We start from the raw sequence: 21,229 nt of genomic DNA, 5'->3' as shown, positions 1-21,229 counted from the left end.
AGTAAGTTTAAAAATTATTATATTTTTCTCCTCATGGATTTGTTTTTAAAATTCAGTCACCAAAACGATGAATTCAAAAGGTCAGAGACCCTTTCAGACTATGAAGTGATAGCAGTTATTTTGTCAGAATAGCTCATATACTCTTAGTGAAGACTGGATCTTTCAGTCAATGATGATCACAATTGTACAAGGTTGGTTATAAAAGAAGACTCTGCATGAAATCTTAAGCTACTTCTAGGGAACTACTTTTAGGGAATCTGAGTGTCAAAGTAACAGAAAATGTCTCACTGTAAGAGGTATAAAGCTGTTCCGAAGTTTAAAAAATCAAATGAATCAATGGATACAACTGCTGAATCAAACCCCGTCTTAACATTTGACCCTAAGGGGCAAAAATAAACCTTGTTATTAGCAAAGAAAACTAGGCATGCCTGGCTAATTGACTGATCCCAAAGCTGGCTTTTCTTTCCATGACTGACCTTCAGGAATGTGAAGGCTCCTTGTCTTTCACCTACATGTTCTCCTTAGGTCACATTCGGCAACCCATAGGTAAATAACTAAACACACTTTCTTTCACTTAACTGAAAACAATGAATGAAAGATGTCTCGAAATCAACTTCCAACAAGTGTCTATTGGTTTTTATATCTTTATAAAAGCCAGGAATAGCTGAACATCATAAAAGGTATCTAATTATTCACTTCTATATCACAGACACCAAAATTAAGAATTAGAAGGAAAAAATGTTAAATTTTCTATACTTAACATCTATTGGTTTATCCTGAGGTATGGAATCATTTGCTAAATAGATCAATTATTTCTTTTCCTCTCTTACTGCTTTTGCAAAAAAGAATTTATAAATATTTTCATTTCCTTCTAAATTCCTAGCTTTGCTTTCTTTATATTATTTTTAAACCTATACCTTGGAAAAAATAGTACAATTGGATGCCTCCTCTTTTGGGAGAAGTATGTTTAAATAATTTTCTTCTCTATCAGAAGTAATGGGAAATTGTTCTATTTCTTTGTGGAAATATTTCTGAAAAGATCAAATTCAGAGACTTGATAATATTATGCTATGCTGTGCTCAGACCTTGTCTATACCCTGAACAATGTGAATCCACATTTGACCCTCCTCCTTTTACTGTAACTTTTATCATCATGCGATATGTAACAAAGACAGTTTTCTCAATAACGACTGATAACTGAAACCTAATACACTTTGGAGCTTTACACGTCTTATGCTTGATTATAATTTTCATTTTAGATTGCCATTTTGTCTCCCTCTATTTAAATTAAATATTGCCTCACTAAGTGTTCTTCTGGCTCCTATTATATCAATTATGAAAAAGGGTATGGAGAAAGTTTATAAACTACATTATCTAAACAAATATACCTGGCACTGGACATATTCATTTCTGTAAGAAATTTAAATGAAATGACTTATGAATACTAAAGGTGACCTTCACCTAGAAATGAATACCATTCCACCCAGTTACTGTAAAGCATTCTGAAAGAAGCATGGTATAGTGGAAAAGAACAGACCTAGTTTTCAATCACAGTGTCACTACTTAACTAGGTTTGTAACCCCAAGACATTTTCTAGAACATAACATGGAGATAACATCATATGGTATTTGTTGGAACTGTTAAAATTAGAAATACTGTGTTATACATAATGTGGCTGACTCATGAAAGTGAAAGTCACTCAGTCGTATCTGACTCTTTGCTACCCCATGGACTGTACTGCCCATGGAATTCTCCAGGCCAGAATACTAGAGTGGGTAGCCGTTCCCTTCTCCAGGGGATCTTCCCAACTCAGGGGTCACCCAGGTCTCCCACCTTGCAGGCAGATTCTTTACCATCTGAGCCACAAGGGAAGCCTGCAACTTACTCATAAAATACCATTATAGTGTCAATGGCGCATGACTGTGTATAGCTTCAAAACCGAGAGCTATATGAATACCTAAAAACACTTACTGGATTTTGAAAATTAATTTATCATATCCTGTCAAGCCAGGAGACTTTTACATTTCCTTTGAGGTTTCATTGTAATTACCTGAATTACTTATGTCTTTTTAGAATTAGGTGTATGACCTGAGCGTGTGGGAGCAAATAAAATCTAGAAGTTCCTAGATCTTTAACTTCCATTCTTACGTCATTTCCCCAACACGCAGTCCCCACTTCTACTGCAACTGAGTGCCTCAAAAGAAAAACTCTTCAGGGTCCTGAAGCAAATCCTTAATTTCTAATGTAACCCTCAGACATTATGGAACGAGAGGCCTAACTTCTCAGACAACAAAAGCGAAGCAAAAAGAAAACTTATATGTAAGAAAAACATAACATTTCAGGTGGACTTTTTAATTTAGAAAAGACCCCCAAACTGCACTATAAGCCAAACTCAATCCATGACTTAGAAACATCGGCTTGGTCCTTCTCGCTGATGTTCGAATGTGGGTGGATCACTGATCAGAGTCTCGGGCTCTTCTCAGCTGCCTCTCTGCTTTGCCAGAGCAGGTCTGGGACCCAGCATCCAGGCCCTTGGAAGTCATGCTCTCTCAGAACTTGCTTCAGAATAAAGTGGAGTTACATATTTCCTCCTCGGCTGATCTATCTTCAAATACTGGCGTAATACTAGAATTTTTAATTTTGCAGTCTTTCTTCAGGATAAGTATGTTCCTAATATTTCTGCCTGATTTTTATGCACCTGAGTTTTAGTTTGTGAGCCCTGGCTGTTTTACACAAAACACAAAATTTTGCTTCACACACAAAAAAATCCTGGTTTTACACAAAAATTAATGGAGATATAGAATTTCCTTAATAGTTGGACTATTAGGGAAAAACTCTCCTTTACTGAATCAAAAGACAACTTTATTATTTACCACAATTATTCTTTATATTTCTACTGCTGGAACTCTCTCAACGTGACTTCTTGGCTATGATGTCGAACCATCTGGGTTTCTCTGCCTCCAGGACCTGGTGGTCTGGAAATACGCTCATTTGTCTCTATCTTGTTCAAGCTTGGAGTCCAGAAATTCCAGTGAGGAAGGAGCCTCCCATGATGCCCTGTTCATGAGCATTAGAGTGTGGATATCTTTTACTTGGGTCTGAATACTGTATTTCTATCTCCAAAATGATGCTTTGGGGAGGTGAGGTGCAGAAGGTACAAATAGACTTTTTGTATAAATGGCTACATTTTAAGATACAGTTTTTCAACCCAAGTGCAGGAGCATCTGTTCACGTCACTTCTCCAGTTAGTCCAGTCTTCTTGGATGTTGACACCTCATTTATTTGGATTGAACTAAACTTTTATACAAATATGTATATATAATACACACAATAACCTTTACTGAATATAAAATATATAATTCTCCAAAGTCATAGGGAGTCGGTTTGGGAAAAGATTCTTGCTTTAGGGACATTTAATATTCCATGTTTTGAATTAATAGATGGTTTTGAAACAAAATTACTCTAATAATGAAAGTCACCTTTCTGGTGTTGCTTGATCTCTAGTTGATCTCAAACTTCATCCTAAAATGTAACATTAAAAAACAGAGAAGTTAAGAAGAGCACATATTTTGCCCTGAGCATACATCATGAAAGAAAACAGTACCCTTCTCAACAGTCTTCCAAAGAAAAGAATGACCCCTAATCCTTGTTAATCCCCACCATTTAAAATTCAGGTCAGAGATTAATAAGAAAAGTGTTATTTATACCATTTCTGTGAAAGGAAAATCATGACTATATTTCGAAAAAAAAAGAGAAACAAAGTCTCTATATTAAATGTTATCAGTTGATCGTCTCATTCTGAAATAATTACTCTTGTAGCCTAAAGTTTGGGGAATAAGGAGCTACTTTAAGGCAATTGGTTTCTGTTAACTCATAACAGATATTCGTAAAACAGATGGACTAATCTTTGAAAACTAGACAAATGAATTTTGATGCTTTTGCTATTTCCGACACTTCTGATGGTGTCAGTGGATTCATACAATATGCTAAAGTTGCTTCACATTATGTTTTTCACCTGTTTTGCTAATAATTTAAAGAAATTTGTTATATCCTTGCATTCTATATCTTTGCTAACCTGGATCTTTCATGAAGCATACAAACATAGTTTCCCAGCTCTCTGGATTACTTGTAAATAATTTATTCAAGTCATTATTATTTGCAAGTCATTGATAATTTGAGAATGACTTGCTTCTTAGGACAAGACAACTTTGGAGAAACAGTTCAAAATTACTCCCTTATATTTTAGTCAGGGGACTATTTCAAAAAATAATGACACAAACTTTGATGTTTCTGATTTAGCTACATATTTCAAATGCTAGCAAAATATTTGAAAGCTACATGAAAGCATTATAGTCAGTAATATTAAAGGTATGTGTACAATGTAATGAATTTTGAAAAGTCAAAAGTACAAAATAAGCCTAAGGTATGTTATGGCATTATGAAATTTTCAAGGGAACATCCAAGCATACCATAACATTTAGTTTTTGGTTAAAGGTGGGAATTGAGTGCAGCACTTTCACAGCATCATCTTTTAGGATTTGAAAGAGCTCAGCTGGAATTCCATCACCTCCACTAGCTTTACTTGTGCACTCAATATGCCAGAAAATTTGGAAAACTCAGCAATGGCCACAGGACTGGAAAAGGTCAGTTTTCATTCCAATACCAAAGAAAGGCAATGCCAAAGAATGCTTAAACTACTGCACAATTGCACTCATCTCACACGCTAGTAAAGTAATGCTCAAAATTCTCCAAGCCAGGCTTCAGCGGTACATGAACTGTGAACTTCCAGATGTTCAAGCTGGATTTAGAAAAGGCAGAGGAACCAGAAATCAGATTGCTAACATCTGCTGGATCATCGAAAAAGCAAGACTGAGTTCCAGAAAAATATCTACTTCTGCTTTATTGACTATGCCAAAGCTTTTGATTGTGTGGGTCACAACAAACTGTGGAAAATTCTGAAAGAGATGAGGATAACAGACCACCTGACCTGCCTCTTGAGAAATCTGTATGCAGGTCAGGAAGGAACAGTTAGAACTGGACATGGAACAACAGACTGGTTCCAAATAGGAAAAGGAGTACATCAAGGCTGTATATTGTCACCCTGCTTATTTAACTTATGTGCAGAGTACATCACAAGAAACATTGGGCTGGAAGAAGCACAAGGTGGAATCAAGATTGCCAGGAGAAATATCAATAACCTCAGATATCCAGATGACACCATCCTTATGGCAGAATGTGAAGAACTAAAGAGCCTCTTGATGAAAGTGAAAGAGGAAAGTAAAAAAGTTGTCTTGAGGCTCAACATTCAGAAAACGAAGATAATGGCATCTGGTCCCATCACTTCATGGGAAATAGATGGGGAAACAATGGAAACAATGGCTGACTTTATTTTGGGGGGCCCCAAAATCACTGCAGATGGTGACTGCAGCCATGAAATTAAAAGACACTTACTCCTTGGAAGTATAGTTATGACTAACCTAGACAGCATATTAAAAAGCAGAGACATTACTTTGCCAAGTCAAGGCTATGGTTTTTCCAGTAGTCATGTATGGATGTGAGAATTGGACTATAAAGAAAGCTGAGCACCAAAGAATTGATGCTTTTGAACTGTGGTGTTGAAGACTCTAAGAGTCCCTTGGACTGCAAGGAGATCCAACCAGTCCATCCTAAAGGAAATCAGTCCTGAATATTCATTGGAAAGACTTGCGTTGAAGCTGAAACTCCAATACTTTGGCCACCTGATGCGAAATACTGACTCATTTGAAAAGACCCTGATGCTGGCAAAGATTGAAGGTGGGAGGAGATGGTTGGATGGCTTCACCAATTTAATGGACATGAGTTTGAGTAAACTCTGGGAGTTGGTGATGGACAGGGAGGCCTGGCATGCTGCAGTCCATGGGGTCGCCAAGAGTCAGACACGACTGAGCAACTGAACTGAATATGTAGGAATTCTTCAAATTAAGAAAATTCTATTTATATAAACCATAAAAACAAAGAAACCCACCTCAATGCCAAAATTCTTAGCATTGCTTTTGAATTTAGCTTCGTCATATGTACTTAAAATGTGCCTAGGAAGCAAGAATGTTTATTATACTGCTTTAAAATTTTAGGCAACGAAATTGTAAGAGGTGTGACACAAAGTTAAAACTTATTTTGAGAAATCTGACAGACAATGGCCCTCATTTTCAACAACCATTTTGTTAGACCAATACAATTCCTATGATATGTTTCCAGAACTCTTTTCAAATACATTTTGGGGTATAAAACATAGTTTTATTGTTGTTGCGATATCTGTTACTTAATCTGTGGGCAAGAATAAATGAACACGGTAGCATGCATTGAAAGCATCACCGATCTATCAGAGCCTGCTGGGACAGAGGCATATTCTAGAGGTCATAATTTAGATTGGGGCTCACAGGCCCAGATGACAGACTCTTTTCGCCAAGCCCCAGGTTTGGAGCCGGGGCTGGGTAACAGCAGGCTCCCAAACTCCTTAAACTATTTCCTTCACGCACTGCTGTCCTACCGACTTCATGGCTCCCGGATCTTCACCAAGCAGGCCTTGAAAAACATGAACGCAGTGCTTTAAATTCCAACATTAAGACATTTTTTCACAAATGAAACCTCTGTACCCTGCATATCATCGCAGGTGCAACTGTGGGTCCCCTCCCCATTTTTCTAAATAAGTCAAGCCTCTCAGGACAGGAAGCAATCATTTCCAAAGAGTCAACTTAAGTAAGTTCAAGTCTGAATTTGGTTCTCCTGTGAAGCCCAGAACTCCCGCGGTTTGGTCCCAGGCGGAGGTCTCTGTAAGGAGCAGGGCCCAGGGGACATAGAGGCCGGTTCACACACAAACCTGGGCTGAGGCCTCCGGGGTTCATGGGCTTCGCCCAAGCCAAGCTCTCAGGACTGACTTGTAACATTATACGCTGAAGCTGTCATACCCACCTTTACGAACTTTGCCCTTTTCTGTCCTTATGCTAAATACATTTACCTGCAGTGTTCTTAAGTACCGAATCTTCTCAAAATAGCTACAAAATTATTCCTCATAAGTTGGAAAAATTCCTCTTGGCTATTTCCCTTGGCAGTAACTATAAAGCCCTGATTTCTCAAAAATACAGGGGGTGGAGGTGAGTGTGGAAGGAATGTTAACCTCAGGCTCTTTTTCGAATGCAGGTTGCTGGTCACTACATGACATAAAGAAATCACCACTAAAGCAATGGTAAAGTCAGTAAACAACTTTACTGAAACATTTCATAACACAGAAAATCTGTCTGAAGTGTAATTTTACTGTCTTACACAAGAAGGACAGACCCATTTTCAAAGACTAATATGAATACAATAAATATGGAGTTTACATACTAATTTATACACAGAAACTCTGCCCCACAGCCATAAAAATTTAATATTTAACAGTGCAACATATAATTTAATCATTGGATTTGACAGGTTTTTCTTGCTAAACACAAATAACTACCTGGCTTTCATGTACATATATAATATATACTTTATGTATATAGATATTCAACAATCTGTACAGTTTCTAAACATAAAACTCCTAAAAGGCACAATTGTCTATACAACATGTACAAAAATGGCTGGAGCTGACACAAAATAATTATTGGTCAAAAGTTCATGATTGCACAAAGATTAGTCATGAGTTTATGTCAGAAAAATGTGCTTTAAGGAAAGGAGGGTTTTCAAAGAAACCTGTAAGTGTTTATATAAAAAAACCAAAAAAACCCCACAAAAAAAAACAAAAAAAAACAACCCAAATCAAACCACCCCCCCCCCGAATAAACAGCCCCTAGGTGGCGATCACGAGCCTGTCCTCATCCTCGTCGCTACTCACGTCGCTGAACTGAGTGACCGGCCTCCGGGGCCGGGGCCGGGGTCCCTCCGGGTCCAGGAGGAGCCTCGGCCGGCCCGGCGGGGGCGGGGGCGCCAAGGCTGGTTTGCAGGGCGCGCCAGGGGTGTCGTGCCGGGGCTTCGGGTGATTCGCCGAGGCCCCCTTCCCCGTGTCCTTGGGACTGGAGCTGTCCCGACTTGCCTGGTCTCTGGCCGGGGCAGGCGGATCTAGACCCTTCTGTGCGCTTTCCCGCTGGACTCCGGGTGAGCCCTGCGGGGATGGCGTCCCGCCGCTGGGATGCGCCCCGGCAGAAGGCTGCGTGGGCGGCGCCTCCCGGGGAGCCCTGTTTGGGGGAGCGGGCATCTCGGGGGCACCCTGGGCGTCCACGGGGACCTGGCTCACGGAGGGGATGAGCGTGGGCAGGGCGATGTTTAGGATCTGGAGGCCCGGAATGGGCGCGGGGGGTGCGGGGCTGCTCTGGGAGGCGGGGTTGGCGGCCACCACCTGCAGCCCCACGGCGTTGAGGGCCAGCCCCGGCGGGCGCACCGGCGGGCCAAGGCTGGCGCTGGCCAGGCCCACGATGTTGACGGTCTCCATGCTCAGGGCCGGCAGGGGCTGCAGCGTCGGGACGCGGATCTGGCCAATGGGGATACAGGGCACCACGCTGCTCAGTTCGGCCACGCCCGCGGGGCTGGCAGCGCCTGGCACGTCTGCGCTCAAGTCCCCCGGGGTGCCCAGTGGTCTGTGGATGACGTTGACAGCCGGGATGGTGAGCTGCACTGGCCCGGCCTGGATGGGGACGAAGGTGGAGTAGGTAAGGCCAGCGGGGACCACCTGGATCCCCCCTACCGGAACCATGTTATAGGGTGTCCTCGACTGCTGCTGGGAATGCAGAGGCAGGTGGCTGAACAGGTGCGTCTGCGGAGAAGGCAGGCCTGCGGGCGGAGTCAGGGCGGCTTGCGGCTTCTGCTCTTGAGGGCCGGGCCGAGGCGAGGTGGATGGAGGAGCCCCTCCTGGCTGAGGGCTGCGCTCAGATGCCGGGGGACGAGGAAGGCTCAGGCATGGTGGGCCCTGAAAGACAAGATGGAATCATCTCTTGGTGGCTCAGCTTCCTTATTAGTCACCAAGCAAAAGTTTTAGATCTTGTAAAAAGTCTCTTCTGTCCTGAGGTAAAAGTGTGTAACAAGGATTTCATAAAAATAAGCTTGCTAAATGTTGGTATGCTGATTTTAAAAGCAAAATTCCTATTACACCCTTTAAGCTCTTTATTTTCTAGAATAAATAACTGCCACAGATTCTGTATAGTACTTAATTTTCAGATTTCCTGGATATCATCTCATTTATACCCAAATTAACCCTGAGAGGCAGCCATAATTATCTTCTTCTTCCATTGCTATTATTATTGCTGGCACCTCTCGCTCCACCTTAGTTTAGAGATAGGAATTACTGAGAAATTCTGAGATCTTAGTTGGCCATGAGTATCCACTCAGGGGGGAAAAATTAACTGGAGGACTACTCATTTAAAAAAATAAAGAGCTTCCATTAACGAAGAGGTCTGCAGTTTTCATTTGTTCACTTATTTTAAGTGGATGAAATGTCTACTGAAAACCGGATCTCTAGACACCGGTAGGTGTGCAAGAGATTTAGGGACAGAAGCTTACAGCACAGGTGACTAATAGGAAAGGAACGAAACGTTAGTAGAGGAGTAAATCCTGCCAATTTTCCCATCCAGGATTATCATCTAAATATTCACTTGTCCTCATTACAGAACTCCATTAATGTATATACTAATTTAAATATTAATGCTACTTAAATATGAATGTAATTTAATTAAATAATATTAACGTAGGATGGGCTCTAGTGAATTCAAGTTTAGTCTTCCGAGTTTTCTCTAGTGTTACCCAGCAAACTAAAATCTGCCACATTTAGAAATAAATCGTCTGGTGATCCTCAGTTCATCCCAGAGGTAAGAGAACTGTCCATGAGAGAAAACAGGTTTCTCAGGAGCCTGCCAGGGTGTGTAAAAGCAGGAAGTCATTCACTGCTCACATGGAGGGTGACTTTCCTGAGTCCTGAGTCTGGTTCTGAGCTAGTTCTTGGGCAGGAAGCTTTCCTAAGTGGTGACAGCAATTTGATGATTCAAGCAAAGTGAACTTCTTAATATTTTTTTTTCTTTTGGGTGGGAGGGGTGGGGGTGTCAAACTGGTAGCTGCCTTGTCAATGAGGGCAGCATACAAACTGTTTGGATAATAAGTGCAAACCCATCATATCAATGCCCGTGGAAGATCGTCTCAGAGGAAGCCATGGAAAACGGAGGTCCCGAGACTCATATTCTCCATTGGCACACAAATATTTTTTATTCCAAGATATTTATAAGGAACCAAATAGTAGTAAATGAGCATACTGCAAAGATTACTTGGTTCTTTTACAGATGTATAATACAACAGATGAACTTTGACTAAGATACACAACACGAATCCAAAGGGCATAAACGTCCTTTAGCCTTAAATCAAACAAAAGAAAATAAGGTTAAAAAAAAAAAAACGGATGTAGCTACAAATGAGCAATATCATACAATAACTCCTGAAGTCAAAAGGAAAACGGCTACGGATCCATTACCTGCGTTAAAGCCACAGCCTTTCCTGCTGCAGAGCCGCTCAGCATCTCCTCGGGGTCGGGGTAGTCCACAGACATCTGGTGACACGGGGACCTGGGCGCTCCCTCGGGTGGGCGGGCGGCTGCCTCTGCATTGCCCGCTGCCCGCGGCCCGGCGCTGCTGGGGGACCCCGGGCTGCCGCCGCGGTCTGACTGCAGCGCGCTCAGCACCGTCATCTTGGTGGGCAGAGCCCTCGGCAGCACATCCATCGCGTCCGCGGGGCCCCCGGGAGAGCCCTCGGGGGCGCCGGCGTCCTCGTCCGCACCCGTGGGGTCCCCAGGGCCGCCCCTGGCCGGCAGGTGCTGCGGGCTGGCGGCGGCCGAGGGCGCGGCCGACAGCACCGACTCGGCCTGGCTGTCTTCATCCTCCTCCTCGTTCTCGATGTCGTCGTCCTCGGCGCCGTCGGATTCCTCCGGGTCGTATCCAGTCCTCTCGAAACTGAACCTCTGTTTCTCGTCTGAGAAAAAACAACCAAGAGGGGATGTTATAGATGCTTATGCAAGTTTAATGTTTGGCATCTTCTTCTTTTATAAGCTTGGCAATACTGCGAGGAGTGTTCAAGACCAGGACGCTGCCTACACAGAGCCCCCAGTTTAGTGGGGGAGGATGACACGGGGAGGAAGGCAGTCAGGACAGCGGGGATCGGAGGGATGCGCCGGCAGAGGAGGGGAGTGGCCAGGAGGGCTTCCTGGAGGACGCGGACGGTGGACGAACCTCGCCAGAGCAGACGGGCAGAGGGTGATACATAGTGCAGACCAGAAACGGAAGCCTCAAATTTTATACCTCCAAAACAAGCCTGAATTCTACAGAGAACGTGAACCGAGAGTTCACTGCAACTCATTCTCTGAGTGCTTCTCTACTTGCTGTACCGCCCTTTTGTTGAACAAATTAAAATGAAACCAAAATACTGGTGGCATTTCGTATTTGCAAACAATAATTTTCCATGATATTTGCATAGCATTTTAGGCATGTTTCTGCTGTTCTCTGAGTAGTAATATTCTGTAATTTTTTTTTCCATGATGACTTAACCCATTTCTCATAGGAAATGGAATATTAGTTAAAAGTCACTAATATCAGCCATATAATGCCACATGAACTATGTTTAACAAGGAATAGTCAAGATAGTCCAGGGAATAGTTTTAAAATTCTTATAAGCACATGCAAGACTGGATTTAAAACCTTGTCTATTCAAAACTTGCAAAATCAGAGGCACTTTCCTTAAGAAAGCTAATAAGAGTTTAAAGAGTTAAACAGAAGAGCAGTGTAAAATCTCCACCCCATTCACTGTCACGGTCGCTGAGCTATATGACATTCAGCTTTGCTGCAATGCAGTCTGCATTTACATGTACTTTTTGAAGAGAAAAAATGTGAACAGAGAAATAACTAACAGGTTATCTTTCCTGGGTTTCCCAAATGGTCTGAGTATTAATTTACTTTATTACTCTTTTCTATATTACAAAGATAAGTTCTTAGAAAAGAATCTTGAAGTATCAACACCAACACATTTATGGATGATTATTTCGAGGAGACAGAACAGATTAGACCTTAAAAAAAAAAATCTCAAGCACATGTTACTTTTGTGCTTAAAACATTCAAACACAAAACATACATGTAGGCTCCTAATGTGTGATTTCCTGCCTTCTGTTTTATGGGTTCTACCATTTTGTCATGAAATAACAGATAAAATAGCACCATTTATTGAATTCCACCAAGTGCCCGCACTGGACATGGGGTGGGCACGGTCTGGGTAGGTACTCTGCCCCCTTCCTCAGATGCCTCTATGATACCCTGTCTGATGTTTGAAATTCTAAACTTAGACCATCATCCCTCATATGTTTTGAATTTGCCACATGAATGCCAAATCAGATATATTTTTAGAGATTTTAATAAGAGAAAAAAATTCTTTGATAAGAGAAAGTAGAAAAGAAAAGAGAAGAAACTGAAGGACTGAGGTGAGGGAACAGGTGACTGGAGAGGGAAGCCGACTTCATCAGAGGCCAGTCCTGCCGCCAAGACCGACTACGGTGAGACCTGCTCAAAACCTACTACTGTTTTCTTTTTTTTCTTTTTTTTAAGAACAGGCCTAACTTTAAATTTATAACTCTTCCCAAATCCATTGTAAGGCTGAAGTCCCATCAAACAGCCCAAGCTCCAGGGAGCGTCTGTATAAGAGAAGGGAGACGAGCTTGAGTCAGCCGGGGCAGACGCAGCAGGACACAGTCAGAGGCCGGCTAAACGGTGGACAGACTGGTCAGGGCAGGAGGGGCTGGGGCTACCTCTTCTTTCAGGCTGTAGATGATGATCACCGTTCAACCCCACAGAAAAGCGGACTAAGCATCCACGGTGGTCGGGATCCAGGGGAGAGAAGCAGCATGTAGGAGGGGCAGGGAGCCCCCCTGCACCCGCTCCCTTCTCTCCATAGGGAACAAACACTCCATCCTGTGAAGAGGGGCGCTGAAGCATCGCTGCCCTGGGACGCTGGAGAGAATTTACTGTGGTGAGGAAATGGAGTAAGAGGAAAAACACAACTCTACTCCCTAAGGAGGGACAGGGTTGCCAGCTGAGTCCACTGCAACGGCTGAGCTGGGGCAGGAGAACAAGAGGCCCAGAGCCCAGGGACCCGAGGACAGGGTGCCCGCAGGAGGCTGGGGCAGGGCCAGAACAGTGCCACCACATCCTCCTCCTCACCCCCTAATGCCAGGCTAAGGCGCCTCAAGTGAGAGCTAACAGCAAAATACTGCAGGAAGAGCACCAGGAGAAGAAGAGAACATGGTCAGCACCCTCTCTGATGCACAGCACAAAGGGAAGACCTAAAACGGGAATCAAACAAGCATTTCTCTGACAATCCAACCCGCACCCCAAACAAGAAATGCCTCTTTAGGAATCTGAAGCCTTTTGTGCTCTGATGGTAGTAATCTTAACAGCAACAGAGCTCTCCAACCCAGTCCAGCTCCTGACCGGAAATAGCAAGGCTTCAACTCTCACTTGAAGGGACTTGCCAGGCATAAATGCTATCTACATTGGTCTTTATTGTCTTATGCAAGATGTCTAGCTCTCAATAAAAATTACAAGGCATACAAAAAGGCGAGAAAAAAATACTCAGAAGAGGAAAAGCAATCAGAACCAGTCAGATATGGTGCAGATGTTAGAGCTTTCAGAGAATTTTAAATAATTGATCAATATAGTATGTTAAAAGCTCTGATGAGAATGGTGAGCAACATAGAATACCAAGTGGGAATGTCAGCTGTGAGAAGAAACTACAGGAAAACAAAAAAATGAAATGCTACTGATGAAAGACACAGTAATAATCATAGGAAAACAAAACAGAATTCTATGCCCATTGAAAGGAATTTTCAAAGATGAAAACTTTCTTAAAAAACAATAACTCACATATGACACTAAAAGCATAATTAGTTTATAAAAATGGATAAACTAGGCTTCATGAATATTAAGAAAACTTTGCTCTGAGATAGACACTGTAAAAGAGAGTAAGATAAGCCACAGACTGGAAGAAAATGTCTGAAAATCACATTTCTGACAAATGGATTATATTCAGAATATATTGAAAACTACCTGATTCAACAATAAGAAAGCAAACAACCCACTTTAAAAAAATGGGCAAAATCTTTGAAGACACTTCACCAAAGACAACTGGAAAGCAAGCAGCACACAGAAGCATGCTCAACGTCATCAATCATTAGGGAAATGCAAATTAAACCCACAATGAAATGCCACTACACACCTGTTAGAATAAATGGTCTAGACACTTAGAAAAACAGTTTGATAGTTTCTGCCAAAGCTAAATATACACCAAGCTAATGACCCAGCAATTCTACTTCTAGTATCAAACCCTGCAGAAATCGAAACTTCATTCATATAAAAACCTGTATATGAATGTTTTATAGCAACTATATTTATGACTGCCAAATACTGGAAGAAACTCAGATTATCATTCAAGTAGTCAGTGGATAAGAAGCTATGACACATTAAGACAATAGAATACTACTCAGCAATATAAAGGAATTGACTCCCACAAAAACATGGATAAATCTCACATGTATTTTGCTAAGTGAAAGAAGCCAGACCTCAAAAACTACTTATTCTGATTTCTTTCATATGAGACTCAAGAAAACAGAGAAATACAGGGAGGAAAAGAGATCAGTAGTTGCTAGGGGCTCTTATGGGGGTGGGGGAGGAGCAGTTATCTGCACATAAGTGGCACAGGAGACTTTCAGGGTGATAGAACTATTCTACATGGAATTGTGGGGTGGATATACAATCCTAAAGGAAATCAACCCTGAACATCACTGAAAGGACTGATGCTGAAGCTGAAGCTCCAATACTTTGGCCACCTGATGCGAAGAGCTGACTCACTTGGAAAAGACCCTGATGCTGGGAAAGATTGAAGGTGGGAGGGAAAGATTGAAGGTGGGAGGAAAAGGGGGCCCCAGAGGATGAGATGGTTGGATGGCATCACTGACTCAATGGAAATGAGTTTGAGCAAGCTCCGGGAGTTGGTGATGGACAGGGAAGCCTGGTGTGCTGCAGTCCATGGGTTGCAAAGAGTCGGACATGCTTAGTACTTGAACAACAACATATACAATTCTACACATTTATCAAAAACCATAGAACTGTACACCATAAAGTAAATGTTATGGTATGTACATAAAAGCATAATTAACCAGGACATGGGAAAAATTCAAGATGAAATGCAAGGTCAGACTGATGACGTGAGCACAAATAAACCCCACAACCATGACCTAGGGAACCTTGGCAGAAGGGGTTCTGACCAGATAATATGAAAAAGTGAAAGTCACTCAGTTGTGTCCAACTCTTTGAGACCCCATGGACTGTAGCCTGCCAGGCTCCTCTGTCCAAGGAATTCTTCAGGCCAGAATACTGGAGTGTGTTGCCATTCTTTTCTCCAGGGAATCTTCCCAACCCTGGGACTGAACCCAGGTCTCCCACATTGCAGGCAGATTCTTTACCAGCTGAGCCACAAGGGAAGCCCAAGAATACTGGAGTGGGCCGCCTATCCCTCCTCCGGTGGATCTTCCCGACTCAGGAATCAAAGTGAGATCTCCTGCATTGCAGGCGGATTCTTTACCAGCTGAGCTACGAGGGAGATAATATGGCAAAAGACAAAAAGAGCTGCCCAGAGACACTGTGCTGTGATTATAAATCCGTTTTCACAGGCGGGCCAGCATTTCTGGAACTAGTTTATTGGTATACTAGAGTGGGACAAATGGGTAGACATTCTGTAGATGAGAACCAGGTTTCTCACTGTAGGAGAAAGAAAAAAAGGAAATGGAACAGGCTAGACAGAATAAACTCTGCGGGGCTGGACTGGAACTAGAATTATCAGGATGGACTCCTGTTCTCATTTGTGTGTGTGTGTGTGTTTATGTGTGTACACAGAAATAAATACAGATGTGTGTACATATGATTTAGTGTATATACAGTTATTTCCCAGCTCTATCCAACAAGAGGGGTTAGAAGCAGTGACAGGTTAGCAGCCAGAAATGCATCACCTCGTGGCTAGATCTTGGTTCCTAAATACCATTCTCCAATAAAAGGAACCAGGGGTCCCTGGAGAAATGGTCAATTCCAGGCCTGGAATATCTTGAGGTGTCAAAGAGTAAAGAATAGCTTAAAGAAAAAAAAAAAATAATAAAAAAGCAGCAGCATAATCAAAGGGCATAGGAAAGACCTCAAAGAGCTCTCAACGGCCACTTAGAACTTGAGCTACACAATAAATAACAGTACTGGGCCTGTAACCCAAAGAATTAAGTACACAGCCTTAAGTCCATATGGAATTCATGAATAAATGGATGGATGGATGAACAAATGGAGAAATGGTAACTTTTCGGTGCAGAAAAACTCTGATTAATAAATTAGAACACCACAGTAATACCACAGGCAAGGTCCATCAATGCATAAACAGAATATCTACATAGTTTGAAGGTATCTCCACCCATATTTAATATGTATAAAGGGAACAAGAATTAAGTTTATAGTAGCGAGTCCTGGCAGACATCACCTTGGCCAAGGAATGGAGGCTCACGTGACCCATGAAATGCAGTGACATAAGGTACCTGATATGATGCCCCAAGAAAGTCACAGTCTCCCTATGTTGCCTCCCCAAGAATGTATAACCTCAATCCAGCCAGGAACATGTATCAGAAAACAAGTTGAGACAATTCTATGAAATAACTGACATGGACTCTTGACATGGACTCTCAATGTTGAGGTCATGAGAGATAGGGAAGGCTGGGGTGGCTATGACAGCCGGATGCGATGTGGGCTCCTGAAGGACAGCCTGGGATGGGAAAGGCCATCAGAGGGAAAACCAGCAAGTCCTGCTCTCCAGCTGGCAGTCCTGAGCTGGGGTTGGGTTCCTAGCATCGACGAGTGTCATATGGTCATGTAAGATGCTCGAATAGGGAAGGCCGGATAAAGAGTATACGCTCTACTAGCTTTTCACCTTTTCTATAAGACCAAAATAATCTTAAACAAACAAACAAACAAACAAACAAAATGACATCAATCTATTTGCCAACGCTCCGGGATCTTCATTTTACTCTATTGACACCAAGATTCTGTCTCTTTCAGAAAAGCATACAGAACGTCCATCTCCCTGTTGTCCTTATTATGCTCATTCAGATTTCTCTTTCTGACATGCATTTTTTTCTCTCCTCCTATTGTTTCATAGGAAACTATTAATTGAGATAAATTCTAACACGTCTCTTGTTTAATTTAAAAGCTCAGGAAATTTCTCCAAAATACACCCTAACGCCCCTGTCCCTCCCCCTCCCAAACATACACACACTCTTAAATCTTGTACCCATCTTGCAGTTCTCTCTACTCTGGTTCTAGCCAGCGAGACTCCAGGAGAATCTGGGTAGACTCTATACACAAAGCACTGCTATCTGATCGCAGACCTGATTATTTTTTCCTCAATCATTTAAAAAAATTTTTTTAAGCACTGAATTATTTTACAGGGTGGAGGCCACAGCTCAGAAGTGTCAGAACCAAGATTCAAACCCAGGCTGGTCTGGCTCCTGAGTCTGTGCTAAACACTCCACATTCCAATGTCATATTATAAAAATCCAACCACAGAATAATCTGAAAGAAGGTCATCAATGAATTATAGTCAATAACCTAGCTTCTAAATATGCATGAGGGAGTTGAATGTTTACACAGACATTAAAAGCTTCAAATAATTATTTTATTAAGAAGAGTAGAACGTGTAAAATACAAGCCTGAAGGAGAAAGCAAACTGATAACCTTTGAAATATCACAACAAATACACTGTATTTTACAGTGAGTATGGAAGTTTAAGAATCAGTTACACTATAAATCTTTAAAAATTTTAATTGTACATATAGATATTAAATTTCAGTGTATGCAATTTACATGAAAGAGTATATAAAGAAAGCCATAGGCTTTTGAATGGGGAAGGAGGTAAAACTACTTGGCTCCATTTTAATCTGTCTTTGCCCGGATGACACACTTCAGGATCAAGGTTCGCAGCATTAGGGGTGGGAAAACGCTGGTGTCTCTAGACCTGGCCTTCTCCCTGCACACAGCCACGTGCCTGCAGCCTACGGAGAACTTCAGAAGAGCTGGGGTTCCTTCCTGTAGTTTTCTGTCCCAAGATAAGGACTGAACAGTGTTTATCTCCCTGTGTGCACTGGGTCGTAAACTTCTGAAGGGGGAAGACCACTGTCAAAGTTTGGAAACTTGAAAATGAGTTTTGGGTCATTCCATACTTGTTAAACAGGGTGGATATTCCAGAATGGCAGAAAGAAGATACACTGGATACCTTAAAGAAGCCTGAGACAAAGGCATCCTTTTAAATACCCAGAGAGCCAAAACAAAGCCCAGACCTCTGCCTTCTGCATTTGTGCTTAAAAAAAAAAAAAAAACAAAAAAACACCCTTTCATATTACTGGGTTGTTCCCTTAACCTCCAGAGAAGACTATTCCTATCGACTCAGAACCTGTGCTGATAGAAGACCGGGAAAGTGACCTGCCCACGACCACAAGTCAACAAGGTCAAGGACACAGATGTGCTAACTACCCCAGAAGCTACCATTGCTGACTTTGTGACACTGTGCATTTTGCTACAGGCTGTTGCTGAGCTCAGTAACTAGGATGGCACACGACGCTGACTTCCTAGTATATATCAGGGGCTGCCAAGCCCCACATGGCCCCCCCTGTTCTTTTACATAAAGTTTTATGGGAACACAGCCAGGCTCCATTATTGACATACATGTCTATGGCAACTTTTGTGCCACACTCACTGAGTTTCATCGTCATGACAGAGACTGTGTGGCCCATAAAGCCTAAAATATTTATTATCAGGTCTTTTACAGAAGCAGCTTGTCAATATCTTACTGGATTGTCATGTTTAAACCTGACAGCCACTTGTGGCAGACCAGACACCAAACTCACCTTTCACAAGGAAGTTAAGCGACTTAAGTGCAGTGGGAAGCCAGAACTTAGAAACAGGGTTTTTCTTTTTTCTTTCTTTTAAGAGCCACATCATTATTCCAATCAGATACACTCTGACAACCCTTCTTTCCTTGGTATGTACAATGTAGTAACAGTGTTAGTTCCTCAGGCATGTCTGACTCTTTGCGACACCATGGGCTGTGGCCTGCCAGGCTCCTCTGTCCATGGAATTCTGCAGGCAAGAAAACTGGAGTGGGTAGCCATTCCCTTCTCCAGGGGATCTTCTTGACCCCAGGGTTCGAACCCAGGTCTCCTGTATTGCAGGCAGACTCTTTACCATCAGAGCTACAGGGAATGTTCAGTTAGGTTCAGTGCAGTAGCTCAGTTGTATCCGACTCTTTGTGACCCCATGAATTGCAGCACACCAGGCCTTCCTGTCCATCACCATCTCCCAGAGTTCACTCAAACTCACGTCCATTGAGTCGGTGATGCCATCCAGCCATCTCATCCTCTGTCATCCCCTTCTCCTCCTGTCCCCGATCTCTCCCAGCATCAGAGTCTTTTCCAATGAGTCAACTCTTCCCATGAGGTGGCCAAAGTACTGGAGTTTCAGCTTTAGCATCTTTCCTTCCAACGAACACCCAGGACTGATCTCCTTTAGAATGGACTGGTTGGATCTCCTTGCAGTCCATGGGACTCTCAAGAGTCTTCTCCAACACCATAGTTCAAAAGCATCAATTCTTCGGCGCTCAGCCTTCTTCACAGTCCAACTCTCACATCCGTACATGACTACTGGAAAAACCATAGCCTTGAGTAGATGGACCTTTGTTGGGAAAGTAATGTCTCTGCTTTTCAATGTGCTATCTAGGTTGGTCGTAACTTTTCTTCCAAGGAGTAAGCATCTTTTAATTTCATGGCTGCAGTCACCATCTGCAGTGATTTTGGAGTCCCCCCAAAAATAAAGTCTGACACTGTTTCCAATGTTTTCCCATCTATTTTCCATGAAGTGATGGGACCAGATGCCATGATCTTTGTTTTCTGAATGTTGAGCTTTAAGCCAACTTTTTCACTCTCCTCTTTTACTTTCATCAAGAGGCTTTTTAGTTTCTCTTCACTTTCTGCCATAAGGGTGGTGTCATCTGCATATCTGAGGTTATTGATACTTTTCCCGGCAATCTTGATTCCAGCTTGTGCTTCTTCCAGCCCAGCGTTTCTCATGATGTACTCTGCATATAAGTTAAATAAGCAGGGTGACAATATACAGCCTTGACGTACTCCTTTTCCTATTTGGAACTCCAGCAGGGTGAAAGCTGTAGGCCATCCCTCTGCAACTCCCAGGGACCCAAGAACAGAAGTAAGGAATGCATACTGACTTAATAAATTCATAGATAAATGGCTTCTAAAAGTTCTATTTAATTTCCCTCCTCCTGGACACACTCTCAACTCATTATAAAGGAAAATTTCCAGTACTCAGTACGATTCTACATATTTGTAATGTGAATTCTATTTTCTGTAAATTTAAATTTATGAGGGATAAAGAAGGTAAGCAGTGCAGCCATAGTGCTTTTCAAAATTAACTCATCAAACCACTTCCCTGAAGATGGATGTATTTCCAAACCCCATTTCATTCAGTTAGATGCGCTGCAGGCGTGCCCTCTCTTTGCTGCACAATAGCGACCCCTGCTGGCTGAGTCAGGGGCCTCCCTCAGACTGGCTCCCCTGGGAGGTCAGTGGGGCCTCCTCCATCAATGTTCTGTTGTTGGAATTTCTCTCTCTCCCTTTTTCCCTCATAATTTCTCTGAAATCCAAACATGAGCAACATGGGGGAAAAGTTTTCTAAAGCATGCAACTACAGCAATAATGGGGTTTTGTTAAACTATGTTTTCATCTTAACTATATAATGGGCCAGAGTTTAACGTTTGCTAACTTTAGGAAGTAAACCAAAAGGCAGTCCTATCTGTGTTGCTCACTAGTGACATGAACACTTCTTTATTTTAACTACAGACTCCAAGACTTATCATGGTTTCATATTGTGTGTGGAGGTTTTTCTTAAAAGGAGTAAAAATATCTTCTGCAAACATCCCAGTGACAAAAACATATCCTACAGGTAATTTCGTTTTGAAAGAATTTCATTTAGTTCTTCACTAATTTTAAGGGTAAATGTGATACAGGTTTTAAGTCCTGGGATCTAACTGCTTCTTCTTACATACACCATCCTAAGAACTTCATCACCAACAGGAACAGTGTTTCCAGCTGCGCTCCGCCATT

The 21,229-nt window shown here is 42.3% G+C and overlaps 1 protein-coding gene across 4 annotated transcripts in view; it reads right to left on the bottom strand.

The window, feature by feature from the left end:
• Positions 1 to 7,223: 7,223 nt before the first annotated feature.
• HIVEP1 (HIVEP zinc finger 1) overlaps positions 7,224 to 21,229 on the bottom strand; it is a 137,615-nt gene continuing 123,609 nt past the window's right edge. For all 4 annotated transcript variants that reach the window (XM_040249348.1, XM_040249347.1, XM_040249351.1 and 1 more), the window contains 2 exons: positions 10,469 to 10,962; positions 7,224 to 8,920 (listed from right to left, as the gene is read on the bottom strand). In XM_040249348.1, coding sequence (XP_040105282.1) covers positions 7,808 to 8,920; positions 10,469 to 10,962 — 1,607 coding nt within the window. In that variant the 3' untranslated portion in view covers positions 7,224 to 7,807. The remainder of the gene's footprint in view (positions 8,921 to 10,468; positions 10,963 to 21,229) is intronic.

This window comes from Oryx dammah, unplaced genomic scaffold, assembly GCF_014754425.2.
Source record: "Oryx dammah isolate SB20612 unplaced genomic scaffold, SCBI_Odam_1.1 HiC_scaffold_11, whole genome shotgun sequence".
In the NCBI taxonomy this organism is placed as follows: Eukaryota; Metazoa; Chordata; class Mammalia; order Artiodactyla; family Bovidae; genus Oryx; species Oryx dammah.
This window is presented reverse-complemented; position numbering and strand designations above follow the sequence as displayed.